This window comes from Patella vulgata, chromosome 1 (genome assembly GCF_932274485.2).
Source record: "Patella vulgata chromosome 1, xgPatVulg1.2, whole genome shotgun sequence".
Taxonomy (NCBI): domain Eukaryota; kingdom Metazoa; phylum Mollusca; class Gastropoda; family Patellidae; genus Patella; species Patella vulgata.
In genome coordinates this window covers 94,084,187-94,104,166 of record NC_065879.2, presented here as the reverse complement: position 1 = coordinate 94,104,166, position 19,980 = coordinate 94,084,187, and the positions used below count along the sequence as shown (strand labels likewise).

The 19,980-nt window shown below is 35.4% G+C and overlaps 1 protein-coding gene across 1 annotated transcript; it reads right to left on the bottom strand.

The window, feature by feature from the left end:
• Window positions 1-4,456: 4,456 nt before the first annotated feature.
• Window positions 4,457-19,805, bottom strand: LOC126817724 (zinc finger protein OZF). The gene is made up of 2 exons (XM_050544848.2): window positions 19,541-19,805; window positions 4,457-7,923 (listed from the first exon to the last, which is right to left on the bottom strand). Exons 1-2 carry the CDS (start codon window positions 19,541-19,543, stop codon window positions 6,418-6,420), a joined length of 1,509 nt encoding a protein of 502 aa, XP_050400805.1. The 5' UTR covers window positions 19,544-19,805; the 3' UTR covers window positions 4,457-6,417.
• Between the last annotated feature and the right edge of the window lie 175 nt (window positions 19,806-19,980).

The following is a 19,980-nucleotide window of genomic DNA, read 5'->3' as shown; positions in this document are numbered from 1 at the left end:
CACAGCACAAATATCTAAACTGTGTAATACATGTATAGTCTTATGCATACGTGTCCTTTAAAATGTACTAGACACGCAGCTTTACATGACTGGTTGGAAATATAACCGTGTGTATATCGTGGAGAATATGTGAACATGCATGTTCTCACAAAACAAACGTGGCCTAACGTATTATTAACGAAAATATTCAACATTCATTACATCGTGGCAGTATATCGTTTTGACATCGATTGTTTATGACAAATAAATACCGTTAATTTTGCAAGTAAAATTACACCAAGGCCTATTGTGTCACACAACTATCGTGGCACACGATAGCGACTGCTATACCAAATTATTTATCATTGCAATATCGTGGTAATTTTCAACAAAAAACGACACAATAATCGTGTGTCGTCAAACCTCAACAACGTTTGTACTGTATTCCAACATTTTTTTAAATCTGATAAAATTATGACCTCTATAGGGTCCACAATCTAAAAACGCAATTTTTCGTACAATCAGGGGCCATAAGTCAGGAAGTTACGTTTCGATATGCACAAATATCGAAAGGAACCAAGATCTTTGGGTTATAAACTTACATTTCAACAAAATCGGATAAAAATTATGACCTTTATTGGGTCCACAAGCTAAAAATGCGATTGTTGCGTACGATCAGGGGCCACAATCCATGAAGTTACAGTTCGATACATGCCAATATCGAAAGGAATCAAGATCTTAGGGAGATAAGCCTGTATTTCAAGTTTCGTTGAAATCGGATATTGTGACCTGTAGAGTGTCCTCAAACAATTGTGGACAGACAGACGTCCGGACAGACAGGGGCGACGACAATATACGTTCACATGAAAATGTGGGCGTATAAAAAAAGATCCTAGGTCTATAGAAGCACAAACAATCTTCTAGAATTTTAGGTTTATTGCATAAAACGGATGGCAAATAATTCTCCCTATCGTTCTGGGATATTCGCCATTCGGATTACGACTACTCAATCCGTAAATAAACTCACCATTGTGATCATGATGTTATCAATTGTTGATGTTTACAGGTGAGGTCTACAGATACAAGTTGATTTAACGGGTCAAAACAAGGTTAGTCAAGTGGTAAACAATAAGTGGGACTGATCGTCAACTTCAACAGAAGGGGTATACTGCGTGAAGAAAAGAAAACTGGTTCTTTGGTAAGGTTTCGTTGTTCACCCGAGTCACTCGAGTCGACACCAGACCGTTCGCGTTTTGAATCGAGTTGGTCATATGACTGACTCGAGTCGCATCAGTTGACTAACCCGTTTACTTCCGCTTGAGCGAATATTAAAAGGGTTTGTCACGTGACAAAATGGCGTCCTATACGCAAAAAAGCCTGTCTCTCGATCACATACTGACGTCGTAACTGTTTTGATGTCATGTGACTACTCGGACCGTTCGGGATGGTTCACCCGGGTAAACTCGGCAATGGAGTCGACTCGAGTGACGCGAGTAAACGACGAAAACCTTACCCTAGTTATCAGATGTCCATTTCCGGAACAATAGTGGGAAATAGTTGTATATTGAAAGAAGATGTGGATCTATCCAACACGAATAATTCATAATCATGAAGACGGACCACTCATACCATTAGACCATTTCACGTACGCATGACAGGAAGTAGTTATAATTCAAGTGAATAAATATATTAAGTGTGCATGTAATTATATTCCACTATAACCTCCGGGCTTCTCTGATTTCTGATTGCATGTTTCTTGTGACGTCACTAGAATATGCACTAAATTCAACGTTTCAAGTAAACAAAAAGTGACGTAACAATCACCTGTCCTTAGATCAGGGTATATAAGCAGTAATACAGCCAGGTGGAAGAGGACGTTAAATCAAGATATTTCACATACACACATATCATTGATGTCCTTTTCCTTGCAATCTGATTAAAACACAGATACTATTTCTTTTCTTTTTTTTTAGTTCAAAATTTCGTTTTACTTGAATTTACAACACTAGGATCTGGAATAGTTGTTATATAACCCGTTTTCTGGTTGATGTGCAGGATTAGCCAATGAAATGGTCTGTTATATAATCCGCTTTCTGGATGATGTGCATCGGGATGTAAGACTATTGGTAGAATTTTTGCCGTTTAAATTAATAATAGTATTATATTGTATCTTTAACTAATTCCTGGATTCACGCTTTCTATATTAGTCAGATCTCATGTAGGCCTACTCAAATAATGACACAAACTAGGTCATTTCGGGACTAACATATGGTTTAATGTAGTGGGAGGAAACCGGAGAAAACCTACGAGGTTGGACAGGCGACCCTACTCCTTGTCACGTACAACCGGGGATTCGATACCACGACTCAACGACAGGTCGTATGATACAGCATGCACGTGCTAACCATTCGGCCATCCAACCCCCCAATAACAAAATAACATGTGTGACACTTCTGGTGGTAAGGTTCCACTGTCCAGATAAAATTGGTTTTCGATGTCAAGTTTAGTACAGGGTTGGGGTTAGGGCTAGCTCTATTTACATCTCGAGACCATAGCAAAATCTACAATCCCTAACGATATGTGCTAAAATGTGCAGTACCATCTGCGATCTAGCGTTCTCCCAGATCTTCATGTAATGTAGGCCAGCGAACGATAAACAAACGAACGAGATACAGATCTGTATTATAATCAGATTGTTTTTCTCCTTTCACTTCACATTAAAAAGACATGATGATGGCTGTATTAATTTTCCATCATACATTTTTACTGTAAACAAACTAAATTCTACTCAGATTAAAATTGTGAAAAGATTTTATTACAGTATGCTGATACTCAGGTCACTCACAAAATAGCAGGAAGACGTTTTCATGGGGAGGCCATTACACAAGCTTTATGTCTATGCTGTGTGTAAACAGGGATATCTTCACTTAAAACATTTTTATAAACTATGGACCCCTTCTCAAATTATGCCAATCTTCTCTGTGTCTGTGACGCTTGCCAAGGACCCACTATGTCGTAGGTAGACGAGAAATTCAGTTCTGCACCCCCCGCCCCCCCTAAAATTCATTTGGCCAGTACATCTATACCTCCACTTCATTAAAAACTATGGACCCTTCTCAAAATTTGTCAATTCTTTCAAAGGTAAAAAACACAACACAGTTTATATGGAAATACAATCACTGGTTTATAAGTATAGCACGACGTTTCGACAAGTATTCTCTTATCGTTATCAAGCATATTGACCGTTATTGACCTTTGGGGTCAAAGGTCAAATGGGTTCATTTGCACTGAAAGTGAATGCACGGTCATTCTTGTATCATGAAAATAAGCTGAAAATGATCGAAAGTAATCACACTTTCAATAAAAATGTAAACTTGCTAAATTCACCTTTGTTCTTTGTGACCCCAGAGGTCAAAAGATTACATTTTCCATTTTAGCACTAGGAAGATTTAAAGTAATAAATGGCGGCGTAAAATATAAAAACTAAAGCGAAACCTGTTCTAATTAATAATAGGAACATTTCAAATTTATCTTTAGGTGGTCTTAGCACCAAACTTTAACTTTGGAACGTCGAAAATGATCTTGCATAACAGAACCAAAACGCTTCGGAGCCTGTTTCAAAAATACGTAAAAACTGTTAAATCAAAATCTCTCCGAATTAGTTTTACAATGAATGCTATACATAATGATACTAGATGTCTGAAAAAAACAATTAAATAGTTCCATGGCTGGACTCCAGCCTGCAGGCCGCGTCACAAAGCCTGCCAAAATTTTCCCCGGCCAACATTTACCAATACGACATATATATCCTGTGAACTACTATGTACAATGCATTCGTCGGGTTTTATCTGCGTCCATGTTCCGACGAAATTCATAAAAACGCATAAAAAGTTTGCAAACTTTTAATCTCGTGGCCAGATGCGTGTTTTTCCGTCACAGATTAATGTCGGTTTTCCTAGACTGGGATTCTCGGAAAACCACACGGCCTGCAGGCTGGAGTCCAACACTGAAACTTTTCAATTGTTTTTCAGATAACTAGTATCATTATGTATAACAATCGTTGTGAAAATAAATCGGAGAGATTTCGATTTGACAGTTTTTACGTATTTTTGAAACAGGTTTCAAAGTGTGTTGGTTCTGTTATGCAAGATCATTTTCGACATTCCATAGTTAAAGTTTGGTGCTAAGACCACCTAAAGATAAATTTGAAATGTTCCTATTATTAATTAGAACAGGTTTCGCTTTAATTTTTATATTTTACGTTGACATTTTATTGCTTTAAATCTTCCTAGTGCAAAAACGGTAAATTTAACCTTTTGACCTCCAGGGTCACTAAGATTAAAGGTGAATTTAGCAAGTTTACATTTTTATTGAAAGTATGATTACTTTCGATCATTTTCAGCTTCTTTTCATAATACAAGAATGGCTGGGCATTCCCTTTCAGTGCAAATGAACTCATTTGACCTTTGACCCCGAATATCTCGAAAACGCCCCAACGGCGGACTGATTACCACTCGGCATTGTATTCTATGCAAAATTTTACTCTAGAAAAGTTGGGTCTGGTTTTGTGCCCATTTGATGGACACCCCCCGTGCTGAGCCTCCGGTCTACTTCTGATACAATGCCCACGCGTTAACCATCGCACCCCCTCCACATCTGAACGTAAACTATCCGCTTCGAGGTCCAGATTTCTCGGCCAATATGATATCCCTCCTGAATTATGGTGGGGACAATTTGGGGTCACCGGAAAATTAGAAAACGGATCAGTATGCAAATTGAATGAACTACACTAAATATTATGGCCTCACATCAGCTGGAAATATATTTTATTATATCCTTGTGAAACTTACAAAAACAACAATTCTAGTGGAAAATTCAAAATGGTGATACTCCCCGAAGTTTGATGGAAACATATGGAGTTCTAATGGATACATATGAAACATAGCGATATAGCCAGCCGAGATTTTACACGGAAAAGTTGAAAAGATGTATTATGATTTTTGGTATATGTGAAAAAGATTTATTGTTCCCTTGTCCTTCCATGTGTTCTCATGGTGAATAATTTACTACAAACAACACATTTATAAGGTTTTTTTCCAGTATGAATTCTCATGTGTGCATGTAGATTAAGTGATTTAGTGCAAACATCACATGTAAAAGGGATTTCTCCAGTATGAAATCTGATATATCTATCATGATGACTATTGCTAGTAAATGATTCACTTCTCTACTATGATACTTCATATGATTTTGATGTCTACTACTGTTTGTGAATAATTTATTACAAATATCACATTTAAAAGGTTTTTATACGCCCACATTGCCGTCGCCCCGGTCTGTCCGTCCATCCGTCCTCCACAATTTCTCCAAAAGTTATTATCCCATTGTTTTAAAATTGATATATGTGGTTTATATTAGTGAGATGAAAAAGCCTATTTAATGTCTAGAGTTATGGCTCTTGTTTCACTTTGTTGATCCTTGTGTATGCTATTACACCAAAAGTGATCATCCAATCTTTGTGAAATTTTTGTAATTAGATGATAAAGGGCGAACGCGTCCTGGATAAATTATAATAATGGATAAATCCTTTTTATATCAACACAGTCTTGTTAAGTTTGTTACCGGGGATTTTCTACTATGAATAATAATACAACATGTGTCATATTAACTACTACAAATGGCTACAGCATGTATGATTTATCTACAAGGATTGGTTCTGGTTTTCCTCTGGTGCATCACTGAGATCCAAACTTGCCTTAACTGTCATGGGGACTCTTCTGCCCCTCTTTTCCTATCGCGTGTGAGGTTTTATCGTCTTCTTCTTGGCATTATTTAAATTAGTGAAATGAAGAAGCCTATTGAATTTCAGCAATTTCCGTTTATTACGTCTAGAGTTACGGCCCTTGTTTACTTTATTAAACCTTGTGAACGCTCTAACCCCAAAATTTATCATCCGATCTTTGTGAAATTTATATGCATTATTTAAATTAGTGAAACCATGAATCCTACTGATTTTCAGCAATTTACAATAATTACTTCTAGAGTTATGGCCCTTGTTTCACTTTGTTCAACCTTATTAATGCTCGATTGATGAAAAGTTATCAACCGATATGTATGAAATTTATATGCATCATTTAAATTTGTGAAACAGAGGTCTATTGAATTTCATAATTTCAATCAATAATTTTTAGAGTTATGGCGATTGTGAACGTTTGAATGACAAAAGTCATCATCTGATCTGTATGAAATTTATATGCATTATTTAAAACGAAAAAGCCTGTCAAATTTCAACAATTTCTGTGGATTACTTCCAGAGTTGCAAACCTTGCTTCAGTTCGAACCTTGTAAAAATTATAATCTGATCTGTATGGAACTGTCTCGTAAAGGCCCTCAATTACCTACAAAGGAATAAGCTGCTGTGGGCGTATGTTGCATTGCCTAGCAACCTATTCTCACGTGTGCATGTAGATGACTACTCTGAGTAAATGATTTACTACAAACATCACATTTATAAGGTTTTTCACCAGAATGAATTCTCATGTGTTCCTTAAGATTACTACTCTGTCCAAATGATTTACCACAAACATCACATTTATAAGGTCTTTCACCTGTATGGGTTCTAATGTGTAGCTGCAGACCGCTACTATGAGTGAATGATTTACCACAAACATCACATTTATAAGGTTTTTCACCGGTATGAATTCTCATGTGTTCCTTAAGATTTCCATTCTGTCCAAATGATTTACCACAAACATAACATTTATAAAGTTTTACACCTGTGTGAGTTCTAATGTGTAGATGCAGGCCACTACTATGAGTGAATGATTTACTACAAACATCACATTTATAAGGTTTTTCGCCAGTATGAATTCTCATGTGTTCCGTAAGAGTTCCATTCTGTCTAAATGATTTACCACAAATATCACATATAAAAGGTTTTTCACCAGTATGAATTCTAATGTGTAGCTGCAGGTCACTACGCTGAGTAAATGATTTACTACAGACATCACATTTATAAGGTTTTTTTCCATGATATTTCATGTGTGCCTGTAGACTGCTACTAGTGGTGAATAATTTACTACAAACATCACATTTATAAGGTCTGTCACCAGTATGTATTGTCATGTGGCTCAGTAGGCTTCTATTCTGAGAAAATGATTTACTACAAACATTACATTTATAAGGTTTTTCACCAGTATGAATTCTCATATGTGTATAAAGATGACTACTTTCAGTAAATGATTTACTACAAACATCACATTTATAAGGTTTTTCACCTGTATGAATTCTCATATGTATATGAAGATTACTGCATCTAGTAAATGATTTACTGCAAACACCACATTTGAAAGGTTTTTCACCAGTATGAATTCTCATGTGTGTTTTTAGACTACTACCAGCAGTATATGATTTACTGCAAACATCACATTTGTAAGGTTTTTCTCCCGTGTGAATTCGGATGTGAACATCACACTTCTTAAACTCTTGTGAATTGTGCTTTTCTTTTTCATTATACTGACTAAAACTTGTCTCTGAATTTTTACCGTGCTGTAAAACAGAATCCTCTTCTTTAACATGTATTTCACAGTGTTTCTCTAAATCAGTTTCTAATTTAAATTCTTCATCACATAAATTACACGGATAGCATGTTTCAATATCATCAGTTTTCTCTTCTTTAACATGACAATATTCATCTACATCATCAGTTTTCTCTGCTTTAAATTGAACATGACAATATTCATCTACATCATCAGTTTTCTCTTCTTTAATATGCCAATATCCAGCATCATCAGTTTTCTCTTCTTTAACATGACAATATTCATCAACATCATCAGTTTTCTCTTCTCTGGAATGGATTTTGTAGTGGTTTACTAAATCATCAAATTGTTGAAAAAGTTCATCACATATTGTACATTGATGAAAAGTTATAACATCATTAGTTTCCTGTAATATATAAAAGTTAGAACATCATTAGTTTCCTGTAATATATAAAAGTTATAACATCATTAGTTTCCTGTAATATATAAATGTTATAACATCATTAGTTCCCTGTAATATACTGAACACCATGGAAAACGCATCACTTAGTTTTTCATATAACAAAATGATCCTGTAAACATATCTTATTGATTTTGCTTCTTATTGTGAATAATATTCAAATGGGAACACATCAATAACAACACATTTGTACACTTATGGATGTTTAATCTGTAATCAACGGCACAAAGTCAGAGGGGTCAAAACCAAAAGTACGACACAGATGTCAGTAGCGCGTGTGTCCTCCACGGGCTCTTACGCACGCTGTGCAGCGACGTCACATGGGATTTACCAATGTTTGAAAGAAGGCCTGGGGCAAATTGTTTCATTCTTGGACAAGAGCAGCTTCTAAAGCAGCAATGGTGTGCATCTGTGGTCTCCGATACAGACGGCGTCCAATCTCATCCCAGACATGTTCTATTGGTGCCATGTCCGGAGACATGGCTGGCCAGTCCAAGACATTGATGTTGTTAGCAGCCAGGTAGTCCATACTAAAACGGGCGGTATGCGGACGTGCATTATACTGTTGGAAGTGCTAAAGTTGTGGGTGCGCTCGAAACATCGGAACAACAATTGGTTGCAAGACATCATCACGGTAGGCTACAGCATTAACGCGACCCCTGCAAATGTGTAGGGCGGTCCGGTGATGAAATGTGAAGCCTCCCCACACCATTACACTTCCCCCACCCCAATGATTCGTTTTGAAGACGCAGCAGTCTGCAAGACATTCCCCAAGACGTCTCCACATATGGTGGACGGCCATAAAGATGAAAGCGACTCTCATCACTTTCTTTTAACAAGAAAGGAGTAGATTATACAACTTATCTACTGGGTGATAAATAAAAGTTATGTGATCATTAGTTTCCTGTAATGTATATATGTTGAAGAAATGAAACTTTCAAAATAAATTTCTTTTAAAAAGGTGTAATTTCATTTAAAATATGTAATTGTATTCCGCCTTTGGCAGTGCATTTATAATAAATATTTTTTTCTAGAAAGAAATAGTTCTTTATCGTTACAATTTGCTAAAATTCCTAATGCCTGTGAATAGAAATCATCATATAGCGTAACACCTGAAGGGTATTTTACCTCTTCAAAGCCAAATTTGTCCATTTTGTTGAAAATGCTGACATTATTAATATCTATGTTAAGAACAGATGCAGTTAAAGTGCCAGAATTATTTTGTTTAATATTAGTTCCAGGGGATATATTTCATTTTTATATTTGTTGAAAATTCCATTATCATTGATATGTGTTATGTCCTCAATGTAACGGAAAGTGTAGTTTAGACTTTTAGCTACTTTGTAATCAGTTTTATTTTTATGATCTTGAAAGCAGAATTCATATCTATATAAATGTTTATTGGTCACAAATGGGTCGGCGTCAGTCAGTTCCCATTGGTAAATCAAATGTTGGCTGTATTCAGGGATTGAATGTGTGTTGATTTTGTAGACTGCATGTTACAAAATATGTCACCTGAAGAAAAATGCGTGCAACACATTTTTTTTGCCAATTATGGCCAAAAACGGAAATTTTATTGATCATCTTCCTTCCTTACAAAATGTAAATACATGTAAATCGATGTCTATATCCAGCATTTTGTGAATCAGTGCATGTGCCAGATATTCGGAATTCTTCTCTTTTTTCACGAACTGATTGTTTTTATTGTGGTAAAAATCTTACAGGAGTATAACTTATTCAATAAAGATAGGTTGCCAGGCAACGAAACATACGTCCACAGCAGCTATATTGTCCGGGCAGTTAACAAGAGTTGTCACATATTTTTTCGGTAATCAAACATTTATAATAAATTAAAATCTGATTAAGAGTAACAACTCATTAAGTAATTATCAGAAAACCATTAGAATTTGTTTGGTTTTTATAAAGTTCTGCCCCATGCTAACGTTTAGTATACAAAACCTTTAACATCATCGATTTAGCTGTTCAAGTCATTAAGATTCTTGAAAATCAATATACTTGGTCATCTCATGGTCTTCAACACTGTATATAAATTTAAAGTCAATCGGATATTACTGTAACTTTAGCCTATAGAGCTTGTGGACGGACGGACCGACAAGGGCGACAAGAATATATGACCACATTTAATGTGGGCATATAAAAACAAAACACATAGATTATAATTGACCTCTTTTAGTGTTCGACTATCTGTCCTTTCATTATTGTTGTTATATTCCATCAAACAAATTCTGACATCCCCGTCAAAGATTTAAACTATTGGTGAATGGATTTCATGAAAGCTTCAAGTAGGTCAATCAATGTCATTCATTATCAACATTGCCATACACTGTCAATATAAACAGTTTATTTATAGTAAAAAACATGTGCTTTATTATCATACGCAATTTCTCGGATTGATAATAGTCAAGTTGCCGTTGATGGAAATAAGTTACAGGGTGAGAGAGAGGTGAGAGAGAGGTGAGAGAGAGAGAAATGGGGTTTAAGTGCACTCAAGATCGTTTCGGGACTAACACATGGTTTAATTTATCTCAATAATTCACATGCACGTAGGAGTGGGAGGGAGCAGGAGGACCTGGAGAAAACCCACGAGGCTGGACAGGCGACCCTACTCCTTGTCACGTACATGTGCAACCAGGGATTCGAAACCACGCCAGTTGACTCAATGACAGACCTCATTTAAATACAGTGCGAACGCACGTGCTAACCATTCGGCCATCCAACACCCCAAAATAGATATGTGCTTTATTATGATACGCAAGTATTCTTCTCGAATTGATAATAGCCAATTGCCGTTGATGGTAATGAGCTACCAAATAAAATAGTAAAATCCCTGTTGAAGATAGTTTTGGGTGAACTTGGATAAACTTACTATATGTGTTTTGCCTTTTTCATTATATACACTACCTCCTCATCGTGGTATGCATGTCAACATCTGCTTACGTTTCATCACATTGAGTACATATTTTCTTTTGTGTTTCGACCAGGTTTTTTTTTTCAAATCAATTCATTAGAATTTATACTTCTTTTTTGTATTAATATCAAATACATTGAAAGAGGTATATCGCGATTATTTTAATAAACGTAACATTGGATAAAATCCACCTGATGTGTGATTTGTTCTAACAATATTTATATAATATAAACGGGAAGGAGGTTGTTTCATCCCACGACCGGTTCACCTCTGGCTGTTTCATCCCAAATAAATATCTTTTCCATGCATTATCTTTTTACTCCTTGACGGAGGGCCTGACAAGGACAGCTGTCTAGTCATTCGGATGAGACGAAAAACTGAGGTCCCGTGTACACATTGGCGTGCAACTAAAAGATCCCTTGACAGTTGGAATTCGATATAAGAGTAGGCCATAGTGCCGCTGTATGGGCAAAATTTCCCTCATAGCACACTGCATGGCGTATGCCCGTCTTCATTAGCCCAGTTCGGAGCAAAACAGTAGGACGTTAAACCCCATTTCATTTCATTTCATTTTTGCATTATCTTTTCATTGATCTTACATGTACGTTTTTCTACCATTTCGGAAATTGGATCCCTTTTCAACTATCTGCCATTGAATGTCAATTAACTCTACTTTTATTAGGCCAAAAGAAAAAATGTTATGTTTCCGGTAACCCGACCGACCCATTACAAAACCTGCCGACTCATTTTTTTTTAGTGTCAAGGGAAATTAAAAAACTTTTTTGTTCAACGAGCGACCGTTCAAAATACTCTAAGCCTACCGGATTCGTGAAAATGGCTTTATTATTTGTTGCTATAAATGGATATAAATGTCATCGTTCTTTGAATCAGCATTTACCGATCGGAATAAGCGAGTACTGCACAGCGAACGATTATTAAGAACTGTCAAACTGTTGACACGAGATTGCTAACTGACGTGAAAATTGAGACTACGAGCTTCGTATAGATTTAACATCCCGAAAAGCCACAATCCTCACAACCTTCGTTCTAATAAGTAACGACACGCAATTTGACAAAAACAAGCTAACTTATATTTCAAACAGGTGGATAGGATCTGCTCGATTGGTATTTAAAACAAGACAAATAAATTTATTACGGACCTATTTCGTGCGACGGCACAATATGATTTTTTAAGTTTTTATCGCAAGTTCTTTCCCTTGAACAAAGTGGCCTCCCTACGCTATTTTTTTTATCATAGAAAGATTAAAAAATCCATTTGCCCCCTAAGAGGATATTTAAAATCATAATCTAGCGTCTGATACATTTTAAACAATTATCCAACAATTCCATTCATGCTTCATGTTCCTCGGCGCCGACTCAACCTAACATAAAATTGAAGATTTTCACACAGAATATTATTATGCTACGGTACATCTACTAGATCTGACAGTGTAACATTAAAAAAAAAAAGAAAAAAAAAAAACCCTACCTACCGACCCTACCCTATTTTCCATCCGTTACAGGAAACAGAACCCTTTTTTTTTTGGCCTTATTGCAATCAATATGTAAAAACCGTATGTTTAATTGAGTGTTTATTTAACAGTAAGTAAGTGTTTAACAGTTTATTTAACAACTGAGGACAAGTTTGCATGAGAACGCATCTTAAACATACAGTATGGAAGAGTTAAATCTGGCTATTGCAGGTCTTTCTTTAGGCCTGAAATGTTTTCTAAATTATTAATTATAAGTCTTAAATAAGACAAATTAGATTGATATTATTTCGAAACCATAATTAATTTTAAAACTGATCGTTTATTTTATTTTGCGTACAAGAAATTGAACTAAACAAGGGTCCGACTAATCATACATTTAAAATAAATTAGTTTTATGGGAAGAATCGGGGATTTTCGAAGTGAATTCCGGTGATTGTAAATGAATTCCGGTATTTGTAAATGAATTCCGTTGATTAGTCTACTCGACTTACAACTCCAAATATAAGAATTCCGAATAAGAATCAATTTAGAATACTAAAATGCGAATGGTAACACATTGTGGTCTAAACTGTGTGATAAATTATAAAATAAATCGTAAATCAATGCAACCTGTTGTAAGGTGGACACTGCATGCTTTCTTTTAACGTTGGGTTATTTGAGGCGCCAGGTAGTCTGAACATCTAAAGATAACATGTGTCGAAATAGTGGCTATGTGCAATTTTATTCTTTGATCTGTTCTATCACTGGCAATCCTGTCAGGGCTGAAATTTACGGGCGAATGAGGCGAGATTCTCGCCCTACAACACTAAACTTCGCCTGAAAACTTGACCAGGGGGATGTCAACTTCGCCCTACCAGTTCCCTAGAAATGATAGATGTTTAATGTCCCGACAGTAAAAGGCATGCATGACAGAAGTCAATAAATGTCAGCCATGTTTAAATTTACACTCTCCTGTCCGTTCTGATGTTGTCGTAATTTTATTTAACTTTGAAATTGTCCTAATTTTATATTATGATTTTATTTTTAAACAAACAAATTCAGATACTTTTTTCCTTAAATGAAAAAATAACTAAAAACTGAGTGTGTGTTGATACTAATTATATCAATACTAATTGTTTTTCTATGATAAATTATATCCACTAGTGTGTTATTTTTAAATTAATTAACAATATATTGTGATGATAGTCAGAATTTTAACAAAGAAAAACATTAGACTTTCAACTCAAAGCTTTCAATTCAAATCTAAGTAAATATTTTTTATTTTCTTTGTTGTACCGGAAACGTAATTTGTTAACACAACAAGGGCGTGATTAATTTAATATTATTGAAGTCAATTTTACGAAATATGGAATCAGTATATAAAGGCAAACAACCAAGAATTAGTGTCATTTGCTACATTGAAAAACTTAGAATGTGGAAAATTGGCTGGAAGGTTGTTCACCCAAACCTAGGTCAAGTCCACAAAGTTCCAAAAAACGGCAACGAGATGAAGAAGAAATTACAAGTAGTAGTACTGTTTGTAGTCCAGCAAAACAAAGGTTTACCAAAGATCTATCACAGAATAGTTTTGATTGGTATATTTTAGATGACAATAAAAAGTGTCATTGCAAAATTTGTCGTGCAGCTAAATATGAAATTGTATATGCACAAGGTCACAACATTCCTGCCAAGACAACTAACCACAGTCGTCATGCTGTTTGTAAGTGTACTGTTTTAATTACTATTATAATTAAAGAAAAATAGTTTTTTGTTGTTATATTGTATAGGCTACATTGCCGCTGATTCAAATTAAGTAAAATATAACTTTTAAGTTCAAGACTTTGTTTATTTGTTTAAATCTGTAATTTTTGCATAGGTCTATTTATTTGTTTTTTCTTGTTTTTTTAGCTCAAGGTCATTTGAATGCTTTAACAAGTATAAAAATGAAAGATCAGCAAAACCTACAAAAACTGGTTATGAAAAAAATTGAAAAAGACGAAGAAAATATTACTTCTATCTTAAATGTGCTTATTGGCTGGGAAAAGAAGAAATTGCTAAAACCAAATTTCCAAAACTTGTACGATTGGAAAAGTTGCTAGGATTGAATTTAAGAAAGGAAGATCAGCCAATGTATACCTGCCAAAAAAGTGTTACCGAATTTCAAAGTGTGATTGCACAGTGTATTTTGGAGGATTGTATTCAAAAAGTTCAAGACTCCCTCTATTCTATTTTGTTGGATGAAAGTACGGACAAGGCAAATTCAAAAAGACTTAATTTATATTCAGTATTTTGACAAAGGAGTTACAATCAAACTCCTTAATAATATTGGTATTTTGGACTCAAATGCAGACACACTGCTCCAAAAAGTTTTGGAAGAACTGAAATCAAAAAATATTAATATTTTTGTCTAAATTATCTAAAGTTTTTCAAACAGAAAATCTGGATTTCAGTTCAATATCTTGTAATGTTGACAGCTTATGTGATGCATTACAAGATTTGAAAGAAAATGAAGGATCTTTTGTAAGCAAGTTAAAAGAATTTATTATTGTTGCTGATGGTAAAGCCAAATACACTAGACCAGTTGAGGAAAGTACTTTCCGTAGTGTTAAGAAGAATGTTAATGAAAATTTAGATGGGTTTGAAGGCTTTCGATTATGTGACAATGAACATGGTGCTTTTTCTGACATAAATGTAAAATATTAATCCAACCAAAGAGATCAAATTTACAAAATATCTGCAGAATATATCACAAATATAATAAACAATCTACAGGACAGATTTTCAGACAAATCTATTTTAGTATGTTTTGGGCCACTATTGCCCTTAAACATTGTAAAAAATAAAACGAACCTAGGTGTGTATGGAAGTCTTGAAATCGATAGATTAATAGAGAATTATAAAATAATTTTATACTAAATCCAGATGAGTGCAAGTCTGAATTTATGATTTACAAAAGATTAGTTCTTGGTAGTTATTCAACTTCCAGCTTTCAAGAATGTGCTGCCAAGATTATTGAAAACCATTTTCAGCTTCTTCCAAATTTCATTAAAATATAAAAAGGTGCTATTTTAATCCCAATTACAACTGTTGATTGTGAAAGAGGATTCTCTACACAAAATCGACTTAAAACAAACTTTAGAAATTCCTTAAGTGACTCTGTTTTAATTGATTTAATGCGAATCTCTGAAGATGGGCCTGAATATGAGGATTTTGATTTTAAACCTGCATTAATTAAATGGAAGTCAATGAAGCAAAGGGAAATATTTACTTCATAATTAATTTGTGATTGTATTAAATTATTTTTTAACATTCTGACTTCTCTTTGAATTTACTAATGTCTCCCTAAGCTTACTGAACAGAGAATGCAGCAATGCATGAAATTTGACCTCTCCTTCAAGTCTCCCTATGTCTCCCTATTCTGTCTGTAGGGAGAAGTCACTTCTCCCTAAAATTTGTCCCTAGTTTCAGCCCTGAATCCTGTTATAGGAGCTTTCACGGGTTTCCCTTTTGACGTCATTTTCTGTCATGCGCAGACCCTGGCCTTATTCGTAGACTGAAACCCATAGGCCATTGTGTGTTTTTTTCTGAAAATACCATCGTACAGTAAGCTTGTTTTACATAAAACGGAACAGATCGCCATTTCTACATACGTGTATGGTTTACCGACCGATTCCAGAAACGATATTTACAAAAACTTTGATGTAGAAAAAGATACGGCAAGTTTACCAGACCCGTAATGGCCGTATGCAATTGAGGAAAACAAGTGGATGACTGATCTGTGCTCATGGCCCAAACTAGAACTTGGTCAGGTTTATTACGCATTTTACGACCACACAGATGTTATCTATTAATGACAGGACTATTAACACAAAAGATTTAAATAATCTATCCTATTTACATTCAACTGCCGACTGGACAGTACGTGCGAGGTTGATGTATATCGTCTGCTTTTGCGCTGCATGCTATACTCTGCAAAACAACACGGTACTGTGTTGGTTCTTGCAGCTATCGACTTCAAAATAATTTCAGCTATAAATAGTATGCAATATGCAAATAAGATTGTTTATGCGTGCTGTTAGCCAATAGCTACTGTAAATTTCCCCGTGTTTAGACGGCCCTAACCAATGATAAAATAGTCGTTTGATGCACGGAGTAAAACTTCGGCCATTTTTATAAAATTTCACCTTGATGGAATATGAATAACAGAAAGAATAAAACGATGATCAAGTTGAATCTGAATATTTTTAAAATCTTTTTTTCTTATGTAACAACATAAATCGACTTGGCTCAGCTTTTGACAGTCAGTTTATCTCCACTCTCGCAACCAAGAATGAAGAACTAACATTTGTGTCCATTTTATCAATTTCTAATTCAATATTTGGTTCAGAGAACAACTGTTGAATGCAAATATATAACTGGACTCGGTGCATTCTTTACAGAATTATTTTTTACAGCGTGATATTATTTGTTCTCTTTTTTTTTTTTAGATGTGCTACGGTCGTGCTTAAATTTTAATACTGTCTTGAATAATTCTTTCGTGGAACCGCAGCGTCACCACTCTAACCCATTCTATTATTTACTCTTATGCTCTATTTCGTGGCATTTTACAACCAAACAGATGTTATCAATTTTAATTAAAATTGTTTGCAAAACAATTAACACACAACATATTAATCGGTTTCATACAGCAATGCATCTTTGTTAGAGTGGTTCATGCATAGAACTAAAAATCCAATAAACGAGCTATATTTGGGGCTTATTTTAACAAATATGATAAGACTCACCATTAAAATCATCATTCATTAACAATTTAACTATTGCTAAGTTTGATATTTGTGTAATTTAACCATTTGAATGGGATTTTCTAATATGTGGAAAAGTTGATCGACCAAGTGGCGTTACAGCGGTAGATTTTTTCATCAAAAAGAGTTATGTTTTTTGGTCACATCAAAGTTTCAAATTTTGCTCTGAAAAACAAATTCTTACTTTCCGCAGTCAGTTACCATCAACTAACTTAGAAATTAAATCGCTGAGATTTAGCCAAAATTTTAATCTAGTTCGTAACTACTTATTTCTAAAAGTCCAAAGAGTAAAAATTAATTTTTTACATGGCTTCATTGATAATTAACTGAATGGATATTGTCATGTGAATGTCTATTTTGGGCGACTGTTTGCTGCCTACAATGCACGAGCGAGCCCGTGAGAGCACTTTTCTCATAAAAGAAGTTTTGATCCATGTGACAACATGCTGTTAAAACAGGTCAGTTTATATAGTACAGATAATAGGGGCTGTGGGCCACTCTATCTTTGTTTATGCTTTTGCGTACTGTGATCAACTGGACCGTGCGAGCTTGGCATATATAATATATTGTCTGCTACAACGCAGTATATGGTCAATAAAGAGAAAAAAAAATTAATTTATTACGAATGCTACACGCATCTTACGGCAAGAGTGGAATTCAAGAATACATTTTCTATTAAAAGAAAAAACTAAAAACCCTGTTTTCCTTAGATACGTGAACAAAAAGGCCTAAAAAAAGACACCGGAAGTACATCACACGTAAAAGCTCCTATAAAAATGACTGTACAGTGCATTACAAGTTGAATGTTTTGCTATGAGCATCGCTCGATTGTAAGAGATGTACACTATTCATGTTAAAATTTGCACTGACATATTGTATAAATAAAGTATTCGGGAAATCAGCTAAAGCGTATGCAAAAGGAGTTGGACACTATTCATGATAAAATTGCATTGACATATTGTTATTGGTATTAATATATAAATAAAATATACTCAGCCAAATTAAAAACTTGACACTGATGAATTTCAACAATTTTTTTTTTCTGGTAAGTCAAATAAATTTTAAAGTGTTTCTAACGACAGTAAGTAGTAAGAAGCCTTTAATTTCATAAAATTGTAAAGTCACGTGGATCATGTGACTTTTGAGCATATAAAGATGAAAAACCTGAAAAACACGTGCAAACACAAACTCGTGAGGTCAATCGATGCAAGTTTGCTTAAACTGAACACGCACACGTAACTTGAACTCGAAAATCAAATTAAAATTGTTATTTTCATCTTTGTTAGAAAATGCCGCGCCTTTCAAATGTAGAACGTCTACGTGCTATAGGTAGGCTCTATGCTGGTCAGTCTGTGGTCACTGTTGCAAGAGCCTTTAATTGTTCACGCCAGACAATAATTAATCTTAGAATGAGAGTGCTTCAAACTGGAACTATTGCCGACCGCCCAAGGGCGGGAGCGCCACGTGTGACATCACTCCAGGAAGATCAAGCAATACAATTACGTCATCTTAGAAACAGATTTGTCACTGCAACCTCCACAAGTAGAGAGATGTTTGGTGGAAGGCTAACTGCACAAACTGTTCGAAATCGCTTGCAGGCTGCTGGTCTTCGAGCCCGGAGGCCCTATAATGGACCAATATTGACACCTCTTCATCACCGTAACCGACTTGTGTGGGCCACAAGACACATACGATTTACTCAAAGACAGTGGAATTCGGTTATCTTTAGTGACAAATCTCGATTCACTTTGAGATTTGCCGATGGCAGGGTCCGAGTGTACCGCAGACGAGGTGAACGTTACGCTCAAGTATGCGTCAGAGAAGTTGATCGATTTGGTGACGTTGCAGGACCTTCAATGAACATGCTCTTGCTGAGCAGTGGCGACGCCTTCCTCGGGTAGTGTTTACTAATGTTCTGAGATCCATGAGAAGACGTTGTGTGGCAGTACGAGACGCTAGAGGAGGCCACAACCGTTACTAAACACTTTATTCCGATTGTTCTCCAAGTCTGTGAATTTCATTTTGGGGGGTACTGTGACATCACGAACGTTATCAATGTCAAGAACTTTCGGCGAGACGTATTCTTGCTTTCTGTTGATGTCAAGGTTGTCTGTGCACAACATAACACTAAAATAGTTGCCTTAAACCAAATATTAAAAATCTAGTCCCAAAAATCCCAAGTGTCAAGTTTTTAATTTGGCTGAGTATATTAAAAATTCATGTAATGTCTGTTTTTAAATTTGTGGGATGAAACGACCGGATATAAGTGGGATGAAACAGCCCGAGATGAACCGGTACTGGTAGTGGGATGAAACTGGAACCCAGTTACATTTTGCATACACAAATCGGCGACAACTTACCATTATGCTGGTGTTTTCACGGTTGATGGTTGATGTTTACAGCTGAGCTCTTCAAATACCAGGTCAGTCGTCTAGTAAACAATATTAGCCACTTGATGTTTACAGCTGAGGTCTACAGATACAAATTGATTTAACCCTTCAAAACAAGGTCACTCATCTGGTAATCACGTTTAGTCAGTGGGGGTTTAACAAGGTCAACTTCCACAGACGGGAAGTGAGATGCATATAAATTATAAAGAAAAATTCCTTTCTTCGCTATCCCATGTTCATTTCCGGAACAACATTGAGATAGTTGTATATTGAAAGAAGACGCGAATCTATCCAACACGAATACCTCCTAATAGTCCGATCTTTACTGTAAATCCGTCGGCTTTTCGTGTAGAAATCGTGGAACAAGCTTTATTAAATTATTTTGTAGGTTTTGAAGTTTGATGCAGAAA